This window comes from Anomaloglossus baeobatrachus (genome assembly GCF_048569485.1).
Source record: "Anomaloglossus baeobatrachus isolate aAnoBae1 chromosome 2 unlocalized genomic scaffold, aAnoBae1.hap1 SUPER_2_unloc_1, whole genome shotgun sequence".
NCBI lineage: Eukaryota > Metazoa > Chordata > Amphibia > Anura > Aromobatidae > Anomaloglossus > Anomaloglossus baeobatrachus.
Window position 1 is genome coordinate 2442619 of NW_027441779.1, and position 16071 is coordinate 2458689.

Sequence of the window (16071 nt, forward strand, 5' to 3'; positions counted from 1 at the left end):
AAATTAAAGAAAAATTATTTTTTCCCTCCTCTTTACTTGAGTGCAACTGTTAATTTGGAAAATGTATGTTATGTTCAGTTTGCACCAGTTCAGAACTTCAGTTTAGGAAGTGTCGGCAATCCTTCTATTTTGTATTATGGAGTCACGTCCTTTGTCTGTGCACTCCTCACAGTGACCTCAGGTGTTTTAATTTTTCTTTTGCAGGTTCTTTTCTAGCCCTTATATAGAGGTCAGAAATGACACGAAAAGAGGCAAAACTTTAGATTAGGACCCAGTTGAGAATTATACCTTGGTGTGGTAACTGGGCTCAAGTAAATTTGGCCAATTTTATTTGCAAAATAACTCATTTTTTCATGTTTTCTCGGCAGTTATGCATATTCTCATTTTAATATTCACTATTTACATCCTTCAATTATTTTTTTCCCTCCCCTTTACTTGAGTGAAACTGTTAATTTGGAAAATGCATGTTATGTTCAGTTTGCACCAGTTCAGACTTTCAGTTTGGGAAGTGCTGGCAATTCTTATATTTTGCCTTGTGGGCAAAGTCACCGTGTCGCACCAGCCTAATGTATGAGAAAGATATAAACAACTTGCCAGCCAGATGTACTCCTAGCTGCTTGGCAGTAAGAAAAATAAATACATCCAGTATTATAACTAGAGTCATGACATTTTTTAAAAAGTTCCGTAACCAGCAACAGTCTATGGGCCATATGTGGTAAGACAACTCAGTTTTATCTCAGTGACTGAGCTGCGAACACACCCACTACCAAAGAGTGGCAAAGTTAAAGAACAATAATTAGTCAACATCTGGACAAAACCTTTAAATATAAAGAGTATTATTGAGTAGAATACAGTGTTGTTAATTGGAGACTCAGAACCAATGATATGTAGAGCTAGAGCATTTCTCTTTAATGGTCAGTAACAATTACAAAATAAGCACAAATATATAACACAAACAACCACCTTCATTAATTGTCATCAACATACTGATATATGGGGGAAAATACAAAACAAAAACCGCTCATTTAAGAAAAACACTCATATATTTTTTTTTTTTATTAAATGTGTGTATATGTGCATGTAATATAGTGTGAGTATTAATACTCACCTACCGCTGCTCAGTCCAGTGTTGAGCGCAGCTCCTCTCTGTGACGTGACCCCTCCTGCAAAGTGACCTGGAAGTGGCTTTTACAATTTAAGTCTATGGTGCATTAGACCAAGGCTCATCAAAATTTCTATGTAAAAGAAATTTACATCTCGTGCCCAGAGTGAGCCAGCTAATCACGATTGCGGAACGGCAATAGACACCGGAGAAAGCAGCGGTGAGTAGATTAATACTCTCACACTGCAAGCACATATACAGAAAACACATTTAATAAAAAAAATTATATATATATATATACATATATATATATATACATACATACATATATGTATGTATATATATATATATAATAAATGCACATACATATATATATATATGCACACATACACCTAGGAATGGTTCTTAATAGGAATCTAGCGGGAGGATTGACCCTCCTTAGCCATCTAAGCCATCTATATAGAAATGTAAGGTCATAGGAAGCTGAATAAAATGATACCTTGATATATGTGATCTAATGTCTTATTCCAGAGAAATTAATGTTTTTCTTAAATGTAAATTAGCAGTTCAAATTTATGGGCCAGACACAAATGTCCCCGAGAATCTCCCTCCTGAGCGGATTGTAAATGAAAGTGGGCATTACTAGTGTGACACATGCAAGTAAAAGTACAGCAAAACTGAACTTGTCTCCTTACAATCACATTTGCTGCAGCTCTCACAGCTTTGCTCTATTCAGTGCCTGGGAGATAAAAGCTGGTGCGCTATGAGAGGACACTTGCAGATGTGTTTAATGCTGTACCATGTTGTGTTACTTATCACCCACAGTTTTAGGGTGCGCTCACACGAGCGTATGACTTGCACGAGTATCGGATCGCATCACCTGGCACGGCCACACGCTTTCCTGACAGGAGCGGGTCGGCTGCACCATGTCAGGTGATGCGATCCGATACTCGTGCAAGTCATACGGCTTGTGTGAGCGCACCCTGACACTGAGATCAGGAGCAGCCACCATACATCCCAATGGTAATGACTCCTTTTATTTAAAATAAGCATTGGAAGCAGATTCTCAGAGATCTCAACAGCTCATTTAGATGTTAAGTAAATGTGGGTTTCTTTAGAAGAAAACATTGGATTACATAACATGTTATTTAGCTTCCCATGACCTGTATCTATCTGTATGCCCATATACAAGGCTTAGGGAGGTAATCCTAATGACAGATACTCTTTAAATGGCTTGTCTGCTCCTTGGACACCCCCTTCTTAAATGCTGTAGTCACTCCTGAGTAAAATAAGAATAATAATAAAAAAAAAAAAGTTAAACTCACCCGTCCAATGACGTCAGTGCCCAATCTGGCACTGGCATGGCTTTGCCACAAGAGTGCTCCAGCCAATCAGCTGCCTCTAATGAGTTACAGCGCTCACACCTCTCTCAGATGTCCGAGGCGACACTGAGCGCTGCAGTCCAATAGTATCCAGGAGACCTGGAGCGGACATTGCTGAAATTTGAACACGCCCCAATGAGGGAGAAGAGCTTAAGGTTTTGTTGTTACTTGGGGGTCTACAGCATTTAATAAGTCGGTGTCCAAATAGAGTACATCCGCTAACTTATTATAATACTTCCTAAAAATAATTGCATGACAAAAAGAAAAAACACAAACCGCTACATTTATTTGTACAGGCAGCTAAAAACAAATCTCTACTGCCAAACTTCAGTAGCTTAAACAACATAGAACAAATGACTTATTTATTCAGAAATAAACCAAGGAACCTTCTTGTCAGGGAAGATGACAACTTGTTATCTGTAGGGGAAAAAAAAGAAAAAGTAAACATCCATAAAGGCATACAAAACAGACAAATATTCAGTTGGATCTAACCCCATAGAAGCATTTATATGTTTGAATTATAACTACCGTTTTAATTTATAAATACAATGCATTAAATTTACTATTACTTTATAAAATATAAACAAGCAACTTTGTAATATATCTTACAAGAGAAATACTCTTCTTTCTTCTCTTGGATTGAGATTTCACTTTCCATTCATGTGTAAAATCTATGAAGACAGATTTTCACATTTCCGAGATGGGAGATGGCAGTTAGGGACGAAGAAGGAGATAAAGGTAGAGATAGACATTCCGCTGCAAGGTCTTCTGAAACTTAAGTTACAGTTCTCCATAGAACTGTATGAGAACCAGCTGTCCTCTTTCTTAGTAATGGAAAGTCTGTATTCACTGAAGACAGATTTTACCCATGAATTTAGAATTTTCAGAACGAGAGCTCAATCCAACAGGAGAAAAAAGCAGATTTAATTAATAAAGATATATAACAAAGTTACTTATTTTCCCATGTACTTCTGATTTATCAGAAAATGTTAAAAAGATGGTTGCAGTTTGGACAGAAACACAACAGTGCTTAAGTTTAATACTGGGATATAATATGGAGCTGGGCCCCGAAAAAGCTCTGTTGTCTATAGGCTTGGAAGACATGGATTACAATGATGTAATAATAACCGTACAATTTCTGACAGTGGTAAGAATGTGTATTGCGAGTAAATGGAAAACACCGCAGGTTCCGACTGCTCAAGAAATAAAGGCCAAGATGCAACACAATTGTAGCATGGAGCAGATGATTGCAATTAAAAATAATAGAGGGTTCAAGTTCGAAGTAACGAGGGGGAAGTGGCTAGATTACTCCGATTCCAGGTGAGAATAGGAGAAGGGGAATGCTGGTGCTCACGTCCATCTGGTGCTGAAGTGGCGTTATAATCATTGGGGTTTGATATTATATGATGACAGTTCAATTGTTAGCAACAAATGACTGGGAATGGATAATCTTTACTATTAAGGATAACCGACTGGACAAAATAACTCATTACATGTATGTTCAATTTTTATTGTTAAAAATCAATAAAATTTATGGTTCGAAAAAGATGGTTGCATTTTGAAGGGCGAACACAGATAGACATCATCACAGTCCCCATGGGGACTCACAATCTAAATTCCCTATCAGTGTGTCTTTGGAGTACGTCAGGAAACCAGAGAACCAGGAGGAAACCCACGCAAAACACAGGGGAGAACATACAAACTCCATGCAGAGGTCCTTGGCGGGATTTGAACCCAAGACCCCAGCGTGGCAAAGCAACAGTGCTACCCCCATGAGCAACCGTATTTATGAATGTAATATACCAAGGGGTCTGGAACCTGTGGCACTCCATGTGTCTAGAAACTACAATGCCCAACACACCTTGAGAGCAGCCCGAGCGTGCCAGGTCATGCTCACAATGGTAGATTTACAACAGATGGAGTAATGTAAATTGCTTACCCATATAATATTTAATTGTGTAGATAAACATGGTCATGGCCCTGGAACCCCACCTTTACAAAATATTGTGTACACTGCTGCTAGATGTACCCAACCATACACATTATACAGCTCTCTCCACCTGCCCCATACACAACTGGTTTGCAGAGTGAATATTAATGTGTTTTAATGGCACATGGGGAGTAACCTGCTGCCCTACACCCAACATCTGTAAGAGTCAGTCATTGGAAATCATTATGTACTTCTTCTAGTCAAGCTGCATGCCACACACCAACTTTTCAGTTCTAGGTGGAGTTCTCAAGACCTGAACTCCAATGATTTTCAGGCCACGTTAACATCTAATTATCATTTTCCACGTTTTTATATACAGTGGAACCTTGCTTAATGAGAACAATCCGTTCTGGGAGTGTGCTTGTTAACCAAGTTACTCGTTAGGCAAAGCAAGATTTCCCATAGGAAATCATTGCAATGCAAACGATTCGTTCCACAACGTGTTAAATTTCCCATCCTGGTCCACTATTCTGCCATTCCACACACGTGCAAACACACACAAATACGTAGAAACACACACAAACACACATGCACGCACGCACATATTATATGCTCACCTTACCTTCCGTTCCATCACCGGTCTCCTGGGACTTGCTGTTCTCTGGTACAGGGCCGGGCTGTGTATCGTGTTACCATAACGACGAGGGAGGAACTTCCCGGCCAGAGCGCTGACGTCAAAGGCAGAGCCGCTTGCCTCTGATTGGCAAGCGCACTGCATTTCAGTAGCGGCGACAGGAAGTTCCTCCCTCGTTGCTATGGATGCCGATACACAGCGTGGACTGGAGTGCAGCGGCGAACTACAGGACCCAGGAGGCCGGCGATGAAACGAAAGGTGCACACATTATGTTATATTATATGCTCATCTTACCTTCCGTTCCATCGCAGGCCTCCTGGGTCTTGTAGTTCGCCGCGAGGACGTCGCGATGTACCCGGGAACTACAAGAACTATGAGGCCAGCGGTGGAACGGAAGGTAAGGTGAGCATAATACTGTATGTGTGTGTGTTTGTGTGTGCGCGTACATGTGTGTGTGTTTATGTGGACTGCAAGTGCGGGTCAGAGTGCGGTGGATGTATGGAACCGGAATTGTGTGCTGTGAGGATTTCGCTCGTACAGCAAAGCTTTCTCGTAAAGCGGGTTACAAATCTACAGAAAGCTTTGCTTGTTAAGCGAAATTCTCGTTAAGTGGGTTATTCGTTAAGCGAGGTGCCACTGTATTACAGGTGAGCCATAGTGGTGCTAATCATAATGATGTGTCCAGAGACTCCCACCAATCGCTTTAAACACGTCTGAAGTCCGCAGCTCTTGCATAATCTGTGCCCATGGTAGTGTATGGGATCAGCAGTAAGTATATGAATCCTACAGGAGCTCAGAGCACAGGTTCATAAGTAAACCTATAGGTCCATAGAGTAAAGGCGTCACACGCTATGATATATCGGGCGATATGTCGTCGGGGTCACGGATTCCCTGACGTACATCCGGCATCATTCGAGATATTGTAGCGTGTGACAGCTACGAACAACTGTGAACGAGCAAAAATACTCACCTTATCGTTGCTCGTTGACACGTCGTTCATTTTCATAATCTCGTTCTTCCTTCTGCGCGCCGGTTGTTAGTCGTTCCTGCAGCAGCACACATCGATCTGTGTGACACCCCGGGAACGACGAACACAGCTTACCTGCATCCTGCCGGCAATGTGGAAGGAAGGAGGTGGGCGGGATATTATGTCCCGCTAATCTCCGCCCCTCCGCTTTGATTGGCCGGCCACTGTGTGACGTCGCTGTAACGCCGAACGTCCCTCCCCCTTCAGGAAGAGGATGTTCGCCGCCCACAGCGAGGTCGTCCGGGAGGTAAGTACGTGTGACAGGGGGTTAACGACTTTGTGCACCACAGGCAACAAATTGCCCGTGACGCACAAACGACGGGGGAGGGTGCGGTCGATTGCACAACATATCGACGCGTGTGACGGGGCCTTTACTCTCACAGGTGTGTACAGATCTATATACTTACTAGAATCATAGACTGATAGAATTAGAAAGGCCATCAGGCCCTACCCCCTGCGAGTGCAGGTTTTCCGAAATCATCCCAACTATATGTTTATCCAGTTTCCGCTTGACAATTTCCATTGATGGAGAGCTCACTACCTACCATAAGTCTGTTCCACTCTCTGTCTTCACTGTCAGAAAGTTTTCCTAATGTCTAATCTGTACAAAGAAGGAAATTATTTGATCCCTTGCTGATTTTGCATATTTGCCCACTGACATGAACAGTCTAGAATTTTATACGTAGGTTAATTTTAACAGTGAGAGATAGAATATTCAAAATAAAATCCAGAAAATCACATTGTATAAATTATACAATTTTATTTTTGCATTTTGCAGAGAGAAATAAGTATTTGATCCCTCTGGCAAACAAGACTTAATACTTGATGGCAAAACCATTGTTGGCAAACACAGGAGTCAGACAATTTTTTGTAGTTGATGATGAGGTTTGCGCACATGTTAGGAGGAATATTGCTCCACTCCTCTTTGCAGATCATCTCTAAATCAAGATTTTGAGGTGGTCGCTTGGCAACTTGTAGCTTCAGCTCCCTCCATAAGTTTTCTATGGGATTAAGTTCTGGAGACTGGCTAGGCCACTCCATGACCTTAATGTGCTTCTTTTTGAGCCACTCCTTTGTTGCCTTGGCTGTATGTTTTGGTTCACTGTGCTGGAAGACCCGGCCACGACACATTTTTAATGTCCTGGCGGAGGGAAGGAGGTTGTCACTCAGGATTTTATGGTGCATGGCTCCATCCATTGTCCCATTGACACGGTAAAGTAGTCCTGTGCCCTTAGGAGAGAAACACCCCCAAAGTACAATATTTCCACCGCCGTGCTTGACAGTGGGGACTTTGTTCTTTGGGTCATAGGCAGCATTTCTTTTCTTTCAAACACGGCTAGTTGAATTAATGCCAAAAAGCTCAATTTTTGTCTAATCTGACCACAGCACCTTCTCCCAATCACTCTCAGAATCATCTAGGTGTTCAAATTCAAACAGGCCGGTTGCACATGGGTCTTCTTGAACAGTGGAACTTTGCGGGTACTGCAGGATTTGAATCCATTACAGCGTAATGTGTTACCAATGGTTTTCTTGGTGACCGTGGTCCCAGCTGCCTTGAGATCATTAACAATTTCCCCCCGTGTAGTTTTAGGTTGATCTCTCAACTTCTTCATGATCCTGGATACCCCACGAGGTGATATTTTGTATGGAGCCCCAGATCAATGTTGATTGACACTCATGTTGTATTTCTTACATTACCCAGCGTCTTACTTATGGATTTGTAGCCCATTCCAGCCTTGTGCAGGTCTATGATCTTGTCCCTGACATCCTAAGGCTACTTTCACACATCCGGTTTGAGCCCTGCGGCTCAATCCGGCTGTGAAAACTATGCAACGGATGCGGTGAAAACACCGCATCCTTTGCATACGTTTTTACATGCGGCCGGTCCGGTTTTTTCCGGTTGCGGCATGCTACTGAGCATGCGCAGTGGAAAATACCGCATGCGGCGACCGGATGCGGTTTTTTCCGCATCGCGCCGCATCCGGCCTCCATAGGGATGCATTGAAAAATGCGCCGCAGCGGCCGGATGCGGCGCGATGCGGTGTTTTTTGCCGGAGCAAAAAACGTTGCAGGGTACGTTCGATCCGGCCGCCGCATCGGCTAAATCTGCCGCATGCGGCAAAAACCGGACCGAACGCAAGCCCCTACGGCACAATGCGGCACTAATGTAAGTCAATGCAAAATAAACCGCAATCGGCGTTACAAAAGCCGGTTGCGGTTTTTCTGCAGAACGCCGTATTGTGCCGCAGAGCAAAAATCCGGATGTGTGAAAGTACCCTTAGAAAGCTCTTTGGTCGCATATGTTGTAAAGGTTAGCGTCTGATTAATTGACTCTGTGGACAGGAGTCTTTTATATAGGTGACAATTTAAGACAGCTGTTTCTAATGTAGGTGATGAGTTGATTAGGAGTGTATCTGGTCTGTAGGAGCCACAATTCTTAATGGTTGGTAGGGGATTTAAATACTTATTTCTGGCTTCAAAATGCAAATATATGTATATAATTTAGAAATTTTAATTTTCTGGATTTTATTGTTGATATTCTCTTTCTCACTGTTAAAATTAACCTACCCTTAAAATTATAGACTGTTCATGCCTTTGTCAGGCTGCTTTCACACCTCCGGTTTTTGCTATGCGGCACAATGCGGCACTTTGCAGGAAAATCACAACCGTTTTTTTTTTGCTGCCGGTTGCGATTTTCCTGCATAGACTTTAATTAGTGCCGCATTGTGCCGCATGGCCTTGCATTCCGTCCGGTTTTTGCCGCATGCGGCAGATTTAGCCGATGCGGCGGTCGGATGGAACGTTGCCTGGCACGTTTTTTCGTGCGGCAAAAAAAACCGCATCGCGCCGCATTCGGCCGATGCGGCGCATTTTTCAATGCATGCCTATGGCGGCCGGATGCGGCAATAACCGCATCCGGATGCCGCATGCGGTTTTTGCCACTGCGCATGCTCAGTAGCATGCCGCAAGCGGCAAAAACCGGACTGGCCGCAAAGGAAAAACTTATGCAAAGGATGCGGTGTGTTCACCGCATCCGTTGCATAGCTTGCACAGCCGGATTGAGCCGCAGAGCTCAAGCCGGATGTGTGAAAGCAGCCTCAGTGGGCAAAATAAGCAAGGGATCAAAAAATTATTACTATCACGATCACTTTTTCCTTTTCGTTTCTTCTAACAGAATATACTTGTACAATTATAGGTTTTTCCTTTTCTTCGAATTGAAGCTTCACTAAAAGTAGGAAAGAGCTAAACACATAGTAGCTGTAAATAAATTTGTGGTAGTATTACTGATTTATAAAGGGTAGACTCTCGAAAAGAAGTCAAAGGACAGAAGATACATAATACTATCACAATATATACAATGTTTACCTTCACATATTCACATCTCCTCTATTTCTGCCAGTTTCTTCTCAATCAGTGGTTTGTGCACCAGCTGCTGACTGTCATCATACAAGAACACAGAATTTTCTGATCCAGCCTTAGAAAAGAAAAAACAACATTGATCCAAGTCAGGTAAGATTTGTCACATCTGGCCTTTGACCTTACAAGATGTTTTCTAGGCATGGGAATCAAGTCTGCAGCCACCCTACATGACTGCAGACTTGTAAATCCTCACAGTGCACAGTTTGTGGTGGTAGATTTATTCGGTACCAGCACCAAAAGGCGGCAATGTGATTTGCACACCTCCAGACACATTGTGACTACATGTGTGTGGCCTCCCTCGTTTATGAAATAAAAAAAATAAAATAAAAAATGACAGGGCAAAAAGTATTGAACACATGAAAAAAAACACAAATAGCCATGAAAAGTAATGACACCAGATGAAATCTATCAGAATTACACTGAAGAAAAATACAAATGTGACACTTGTTTTTCCTCCCATTTTTCACGAGTTGAACTCAAAGATCTAAGACTTTTTCTCGCTACACAAAAGGCCTTTTTCTGTCAAATATTGGTCAAAAATTATCTAACACTGTGTTAATGTGTAGAGATGAGCGAACCCAAGGATTGTTTTTCAAACTGAACACCAACTTAAAAAAACAGGGCCCGTGATCGGAGTTTGAATGCTTTACATGCGAACTTAGCACAGAGCGTACCTGAGCACAGCGTTGCTTGCGTGAGCAGTGTTTAAACGGATCGCTCTGGGGATAGCAATGACAACTCTCCCTGGAAGTGATCTACATATGGTTGGCTGTATGTGGGTGGAGACTCAAATTGCCAATCAGTTACTCCGAACCTCCGAGGGCCAAGTTTGGAACAGTGGAGGCAGTTCTTTTGTAGCCAGTGAACCAAACCTCTAAAAAGTTCGCTCATCTCTATTAGTGAGCATTTATTTGTGGATATAATCCATTTACCTCACAAGAGTGGGATATCAAGATGTTGATTAGACAGGATGATTATTGCACAGGTGTGCCTTAGGCTGGCCACAATAAAAGGCCTCTCTAAAATGAGCAGTGTAACAGTATTAGGAAACCAGTATGTGGGTTAGGCTAGTTTCACACATCCGGCTTTTTGCTGGATTGGCAGATCTGGCGCACTCCAGTACAGTATGATACAGTACAATGGCAACTTCCGGGTCACATGCTCCGGTCACATGACAGCATGTGACCGGTGCTTGTCGCGCTTTCATTGTACTGTATACACTGTACTGAAGTGTGTCGGATGTGTGAAACTAGACTTAGGCAGGCAGGCAGTCAGTAAACCAGTCAGTATTTGGTGTGACCATCATTTGCGTCACGCAGGGCAACACATCCCCTTCACATAGAGTCGATCAGATTTGTTAATTGTGGCTTGTGGGATGTTAATCCGCTCCTCTTCAATGGCTGTGAAGTTGCTGGATATTGCAGGAACTTGAACACGCTGTCGTATACGCCGATATAGAGCATGCTCAATGGGTGACCTGTCCGGTGAATATGCGGCCATGCAAAAATTGGGATGTTTTCAGTTTCCCGGAATTATGCACAGATCCTTGTAACATAGGGAGATGCATTATCATACTGCAATACGAGGTGATGGTTGTGGATAAATGGCACAACAACGAGCCTCAGGATCTCATCACGATATCTCTGTGCATAAAAAAATGGCACCAATAAAATGTTCATTGTCCATGACATACCCCTGCAAATATCATAACTCGACCACCATGGGCTACTCAATTCAGAAAGTTTATATTGAACCGCTCACCAACAACACCATACACGCAGTCTGCCATTCTTAAAGGGAACCTGTCAGGTGCAATATGCACCCAGAACCACGAGCAGTTCTGGGTGTATATTGCTAATCCCTGCCTAACTGTCCCTGTATCTAGTAGCATAGATAAAGAGATCTTTAGAAAAAGTATTTCTAAAGATCGTTGCTTATATGCTAATGAGGCCAGGGACTAGTCGCAAGGGCATGAGTTCCCTTGGCTAGTCTGCTCACTTAGCATGTTAACAGAAAGCGAAGGAGAGAAGGTGTTCACTTGCCGCGCCAACGGATCACTTAGACAGATGTTCAGATCAATGTCACTTTATTGTCATATAGGTCGACGCGTTTCCGGAGCATCTGCCCCCTTCATCAGGACCATCAGGAACCAAATAACATCAAATCATGAGATTTGATGTTATTTGGCTCCTGATGGTCCTGATGAAGGGGGCAGATGCTCCGGAAACGAGTCGACCTATATGACAATAAAGTGACATTGATCTGAACATCTGTCTAAGTGATCCGTTGGCGCGGCAAGTGAACACCTTCTCTCCTTCGCTTTCTGTTATCTGCTGTTTGGTGGCTGCAGCCGTGGATCGACATCACATGCGGTTATAGTAGTTGTGACTTTCACAACTGCATCTGGTGAGTGTTACTCCCCCCTCCCTACCCTATACATATTGGGTAAGACCCTATTTGCGCTTTTTTTCCCCACAGTCCTTCTTCACTTAGTACAACCACAGGGGCGTGCTAACATGCTAACATGCTAATGAACACTGAAGCCGGAAAGCTTAAACCCAGCATCAATTCAGTGCGCATGATTGGAAGTCCAGGGGAAATCCATCCTCCGCCAGCCGTCATGAAGAGTGAGGTATGTGTGGCAAAGCTGTGCATTCATTAGCATGGTAGTATGCCCACAAGGGCGTGCTAACATGCTAAGGAGGCCGATTAGCCAAGGGAACTCAAGCCATTGCGACTAGTCCCTGGCCTCATTAGCATATAAGAAACGATCTTTAGAAATACATTTTCTAAAGATCTGTTTATGTTTGCTAGTGTATACAAGGACAGTTAGGCAGGGATTAGCAATATGCACCCAGACCTGCTCGTGCCCTTTAAGAATGAACCTGCAGACTTTGTTTCTTTGTGGGCAGAGACCTCTTTCTTCCTGTACCAGTCTGTGCCTTGTATTGTTCATGCTTACTGTACTTGTCCACATATGCCTCTTTTCACATGTAAAGCAACATGGAGTAATTGGCACTATAATAATAATAATCCTAAAATGCACTTTAAATTTTTTAGGTGAACTTAATTTAATTTTCGTTAATCTTTTGAATGCACACGTTCACCTGTTCAATGTTCCAGTATTTTTTGCACAACTTGCTGTTCTCTAAAAAGGAGCTTAATAGCAAAATTTCCCAATAAGTGCTTGACACATGAATCACTTCATGAATTTCGAGGTTGAAATAGAATTAGTATTTTAACAGTCCTCATTATGCTGTGTTCACATTTTGACAAGATAACATTTAACAATTGATCAGCAGTACTGCACCAAGGTAAGGCCTCATTGAGCTTAGACTGTCACCAGTAGATTTCAACAGAGATGCATAGAGACTGGAAGAGTCACAGAAAGGAAGAGAAGTGCACATCCTTTGGCTACATCCCACACTGATGACCGCTTCATTGTGAACAATGCCCTTTGGAACTGGATGATCAATGCCACATAACTCCAGGTAGTTTTAAGCAAAATGAGAGACAACCAAATGTCACATCATACTATTAGAACAACTGCAAGGGTATCTGATCACACCACCAGGCACAGGCATCACCTTGCTGGATGAGGGACCAGTGGGCCTCATTGCGGTTCACTGATGAAGGGGGGGGGCATACTCACCACTATTGTTGGCTTTCGTTTCAATAATTTTTTTGAGATGAGGAAATCATTACATGCTTCTACTGAAATACCTTGCCTTCATGATAAAATATAATGGTAGCGTGAACTTTTGATATTTTCCACAAATTCCACCTGAAAGCCAAATATCCCTAACCTTTTGTGAGTAGCATGGGTGAAGGTTATAGGGACTCCTTAAACTTTGCACATAACCTTACAGTTCATGATAGGCAAGGATGAAAAAAAATAAAAAAAAATGGCTGCATCTCCAAAGAGGTATATAAAAAAAATCCTTCTCTTAAATGCTATTTAATTTATTATTTGTCCAAATGTGCCCAAAGTTCTTTACTCTTCTACTTCTAAATATACTTTTCGTGAGCCACAAATCTAAAACCCCCACATAGACAAAGTTACATGATTAGGTACTGGCTTCCTGGAGTTGCCAATAGAGAATCAGACCTCATGTCGGCTATAGTAAAACAGAACGCTGTAATCTGTTTCTAAGGCTAGGTGCGCACTTTGCTTTTTCACCTGCTTTTCCACTGCTTTTTCAACTGCGTTTTCATGCCAAAATGCTTGCGTTATACTTTTCAAGCAAAGTCAATGGGACATTGCGCTTTCTTGTGCGCACTTTGCTGTTCAAAAAAAATTTGCATAAATGTGGACAAAAACTCAGCGCTTAAAAAAGCAGCATGTCAATTGTTTTTGCCATTTTGGCTGCGTCTCCCATCCATTCAATTTAATACAAAACTGCAGCATTTCTAAAAGCACCGGAAAAGCACTAAAAACTCATGAAAACTGCAAGGTGCGCATAGGCTACTTTCTTTGCGTTTTACATGCATTTTTAAAGCCAAAAGCATTGTACGAGGGGCGATCCAAAAGTAATGATAATCAGTTATTTCTATTGCACACAGAAATTAAAATAAAATGTTTTCTTCTCTCTTGGGTACCCACTAGTCCAGAAAAAAAACCCCAAAAAACACAAATAGGCCACGATTCCCGGGAGCCACATTCATTTGAATATAAATTGCCGAGGAGTGAACATCAAAATGGAAAAAAACGAGCTCAGAGCTGTCATCAAATACCTCTGCTTGAAAAAAATGACTACCAAAGACATACACAGCGACTTGGTGGAAACATTGGGGGACTCTTCTCCTCCATATTCCACAGTTGTACGCTGGACCAAGGAATTTAAGCTGGGAAGAACATCGACGGAAGATGAACATCGTGAAGGATGCCCATCCACATCCCTCAATGAAGAAAACGTGAAAAGAAGTTGAAGAAGTTGTATTGGCAGATCGAAGAGTGACTATCAGGCATGTAGCTGAGGTCACAGGGATCTCATATGGCAGTATTCAAAGAATCCTTGCAAAAGAATTGCATATTAGAAAGGTCTCTGCGCGTTGGGTGCCAAAAATGTTAACCGACGAGCAAAAGAAGAAACGAGTTGACATTTCAATAGCAAATCTCGAAAAGTTCCAAGCAGACAAGGATAATTTTTTTTGTCACGTTTTTTGACCATGGACGACACCTGGATCCACCACTTTGATCCCGAAACTAAACAACAATCGATGACATGGAAACGAGCAGACGAACCGACGCCGAAGAAATTCAAAGTGTCAAGCTCAGCAGGGAAGGTTATGGCGTCCGTTTTTTGGGACACTGAAGGAATTATTATGGTGGACTATTTGGAAAAGGGAGCCACTATTACGGGTGCCTACTACGCAGAACAAATAAGAAGATTGCAGGAGGCTATCAAGGAGAAAAGGCGCGGCAAACTGCGGGCTGGAGTGCTGTTTCCCCAAGATAACGCGCCGGCTCACAAAGCTGCAGTTGCCATGGCAACCATTCAAGAAGCGGGCTTTGAACTGGTGGAACACCCCCCTTATTCGCCAGATCTAGCCCCCAGTGACGATTTTCTCTTTCCTCGCCTCAAGGAACACCTCCGGAGCAAGAAATTTGACAATAGCAACGTGATAACCGCTGTTGGGGATTTTTTTGAGGGTCGAGATCAAGAATTTCTTTCGAAGGAAATTCTAAGTTTAGAAAAGAGATGGACTAAATGTATAGACTTGTTGAGACTATGTAGAAAAATATTTTTTTTTTTTAATATATTCATTGTGTTAATTATTGATTATCATTACTTTTGGATCGCCCCTCGTACTTTCTGCCAGAGGATGCTTTTTGAACTGCAACTACCTCGACGCAATGTGCGCACATAGCCTAAGGCAGTCAACCAGAATCTTCACATTTTATGTCCCTGCAATTGAAAACAAGTGTAGCTAAGATGTGAAAAAGCGCTTACTTTTGACGAGACTAGTGTACCTACTTGGTAATCCATGTCAGAATAACTATAATTTTTTATGAAAATTTACCTCAATCACGCCTTATCTAATCTGATTGAGGAAACCAACTGTGAAGAGAGAAGCGCATAATAAAACCCTAATGCAAGAGGCGGTATAAACAATAGTTTTGCTCACATTATGGGGTTGTTAGGGGACAACACCACTATAAAATAGCCAGGAGTCACTGCCCCATGGCTGGGAGACAAATGGGCTGCTCTGTTAAAAATAAATAGTCTCCTTCTGCGGTATTCTTTTAAGGGTCTTTATTATCCACTATGTGTTTCAATGACATACTGGAATCACTCAATTATAATAAAAAAAACCAATGGCTTAACACTGATACATGGAGATACTGTAAGAAGAGTCAAAAATGGGAGTCAAGAAGTCTAGGATAAAAGCCACCCAATCCAAGCTGTATGAGGTCTAGTGTGAAGTTTCCACAATCAGTGATGGTTTGGGGAGCCATGTCATCTGCTGATGTAGGTCCACTGTGTTATCAAGACCAAAGTCAGCGCAGTCGTCTACCAGGAAATTTTAGAGCACTTCATGTTTCCCTCTGCCGACAAGCTTTTTGTAGATTTT

The 16071-nt window shown here is 42.3% G+C and overlaps 1 protein-coding gene across 1 annotated transcript in view; it reads right to left on the bottom strand.

Annotated features, from left to right (window-relative positions):
- Positions 1 to 920: 920 nt before the first annotated feature.
- Positions 921 to 16071, bottom strand: part of RNF17 (ring finger protein 17) — a 733334-nt gene continuing 718183 nt past the window's right edge. The window contains exons 37-38 of the mRNA XM_075331310.1: positions 9442 to 9550; positions 921 to 2901 (exon numbers count right to left, since the gene is read on the bottom strand). Coding sequence (XP_075187425.1) covers positions 9452 to 9550 — 99 coding nt within the window. The 3' untranslated portion in view covers positions 921 to 2901; positions 9442 to 9451. The remainder of the gene's footprint in view (positions 2902 to 9441; positions 9551 to 16071) is intronic.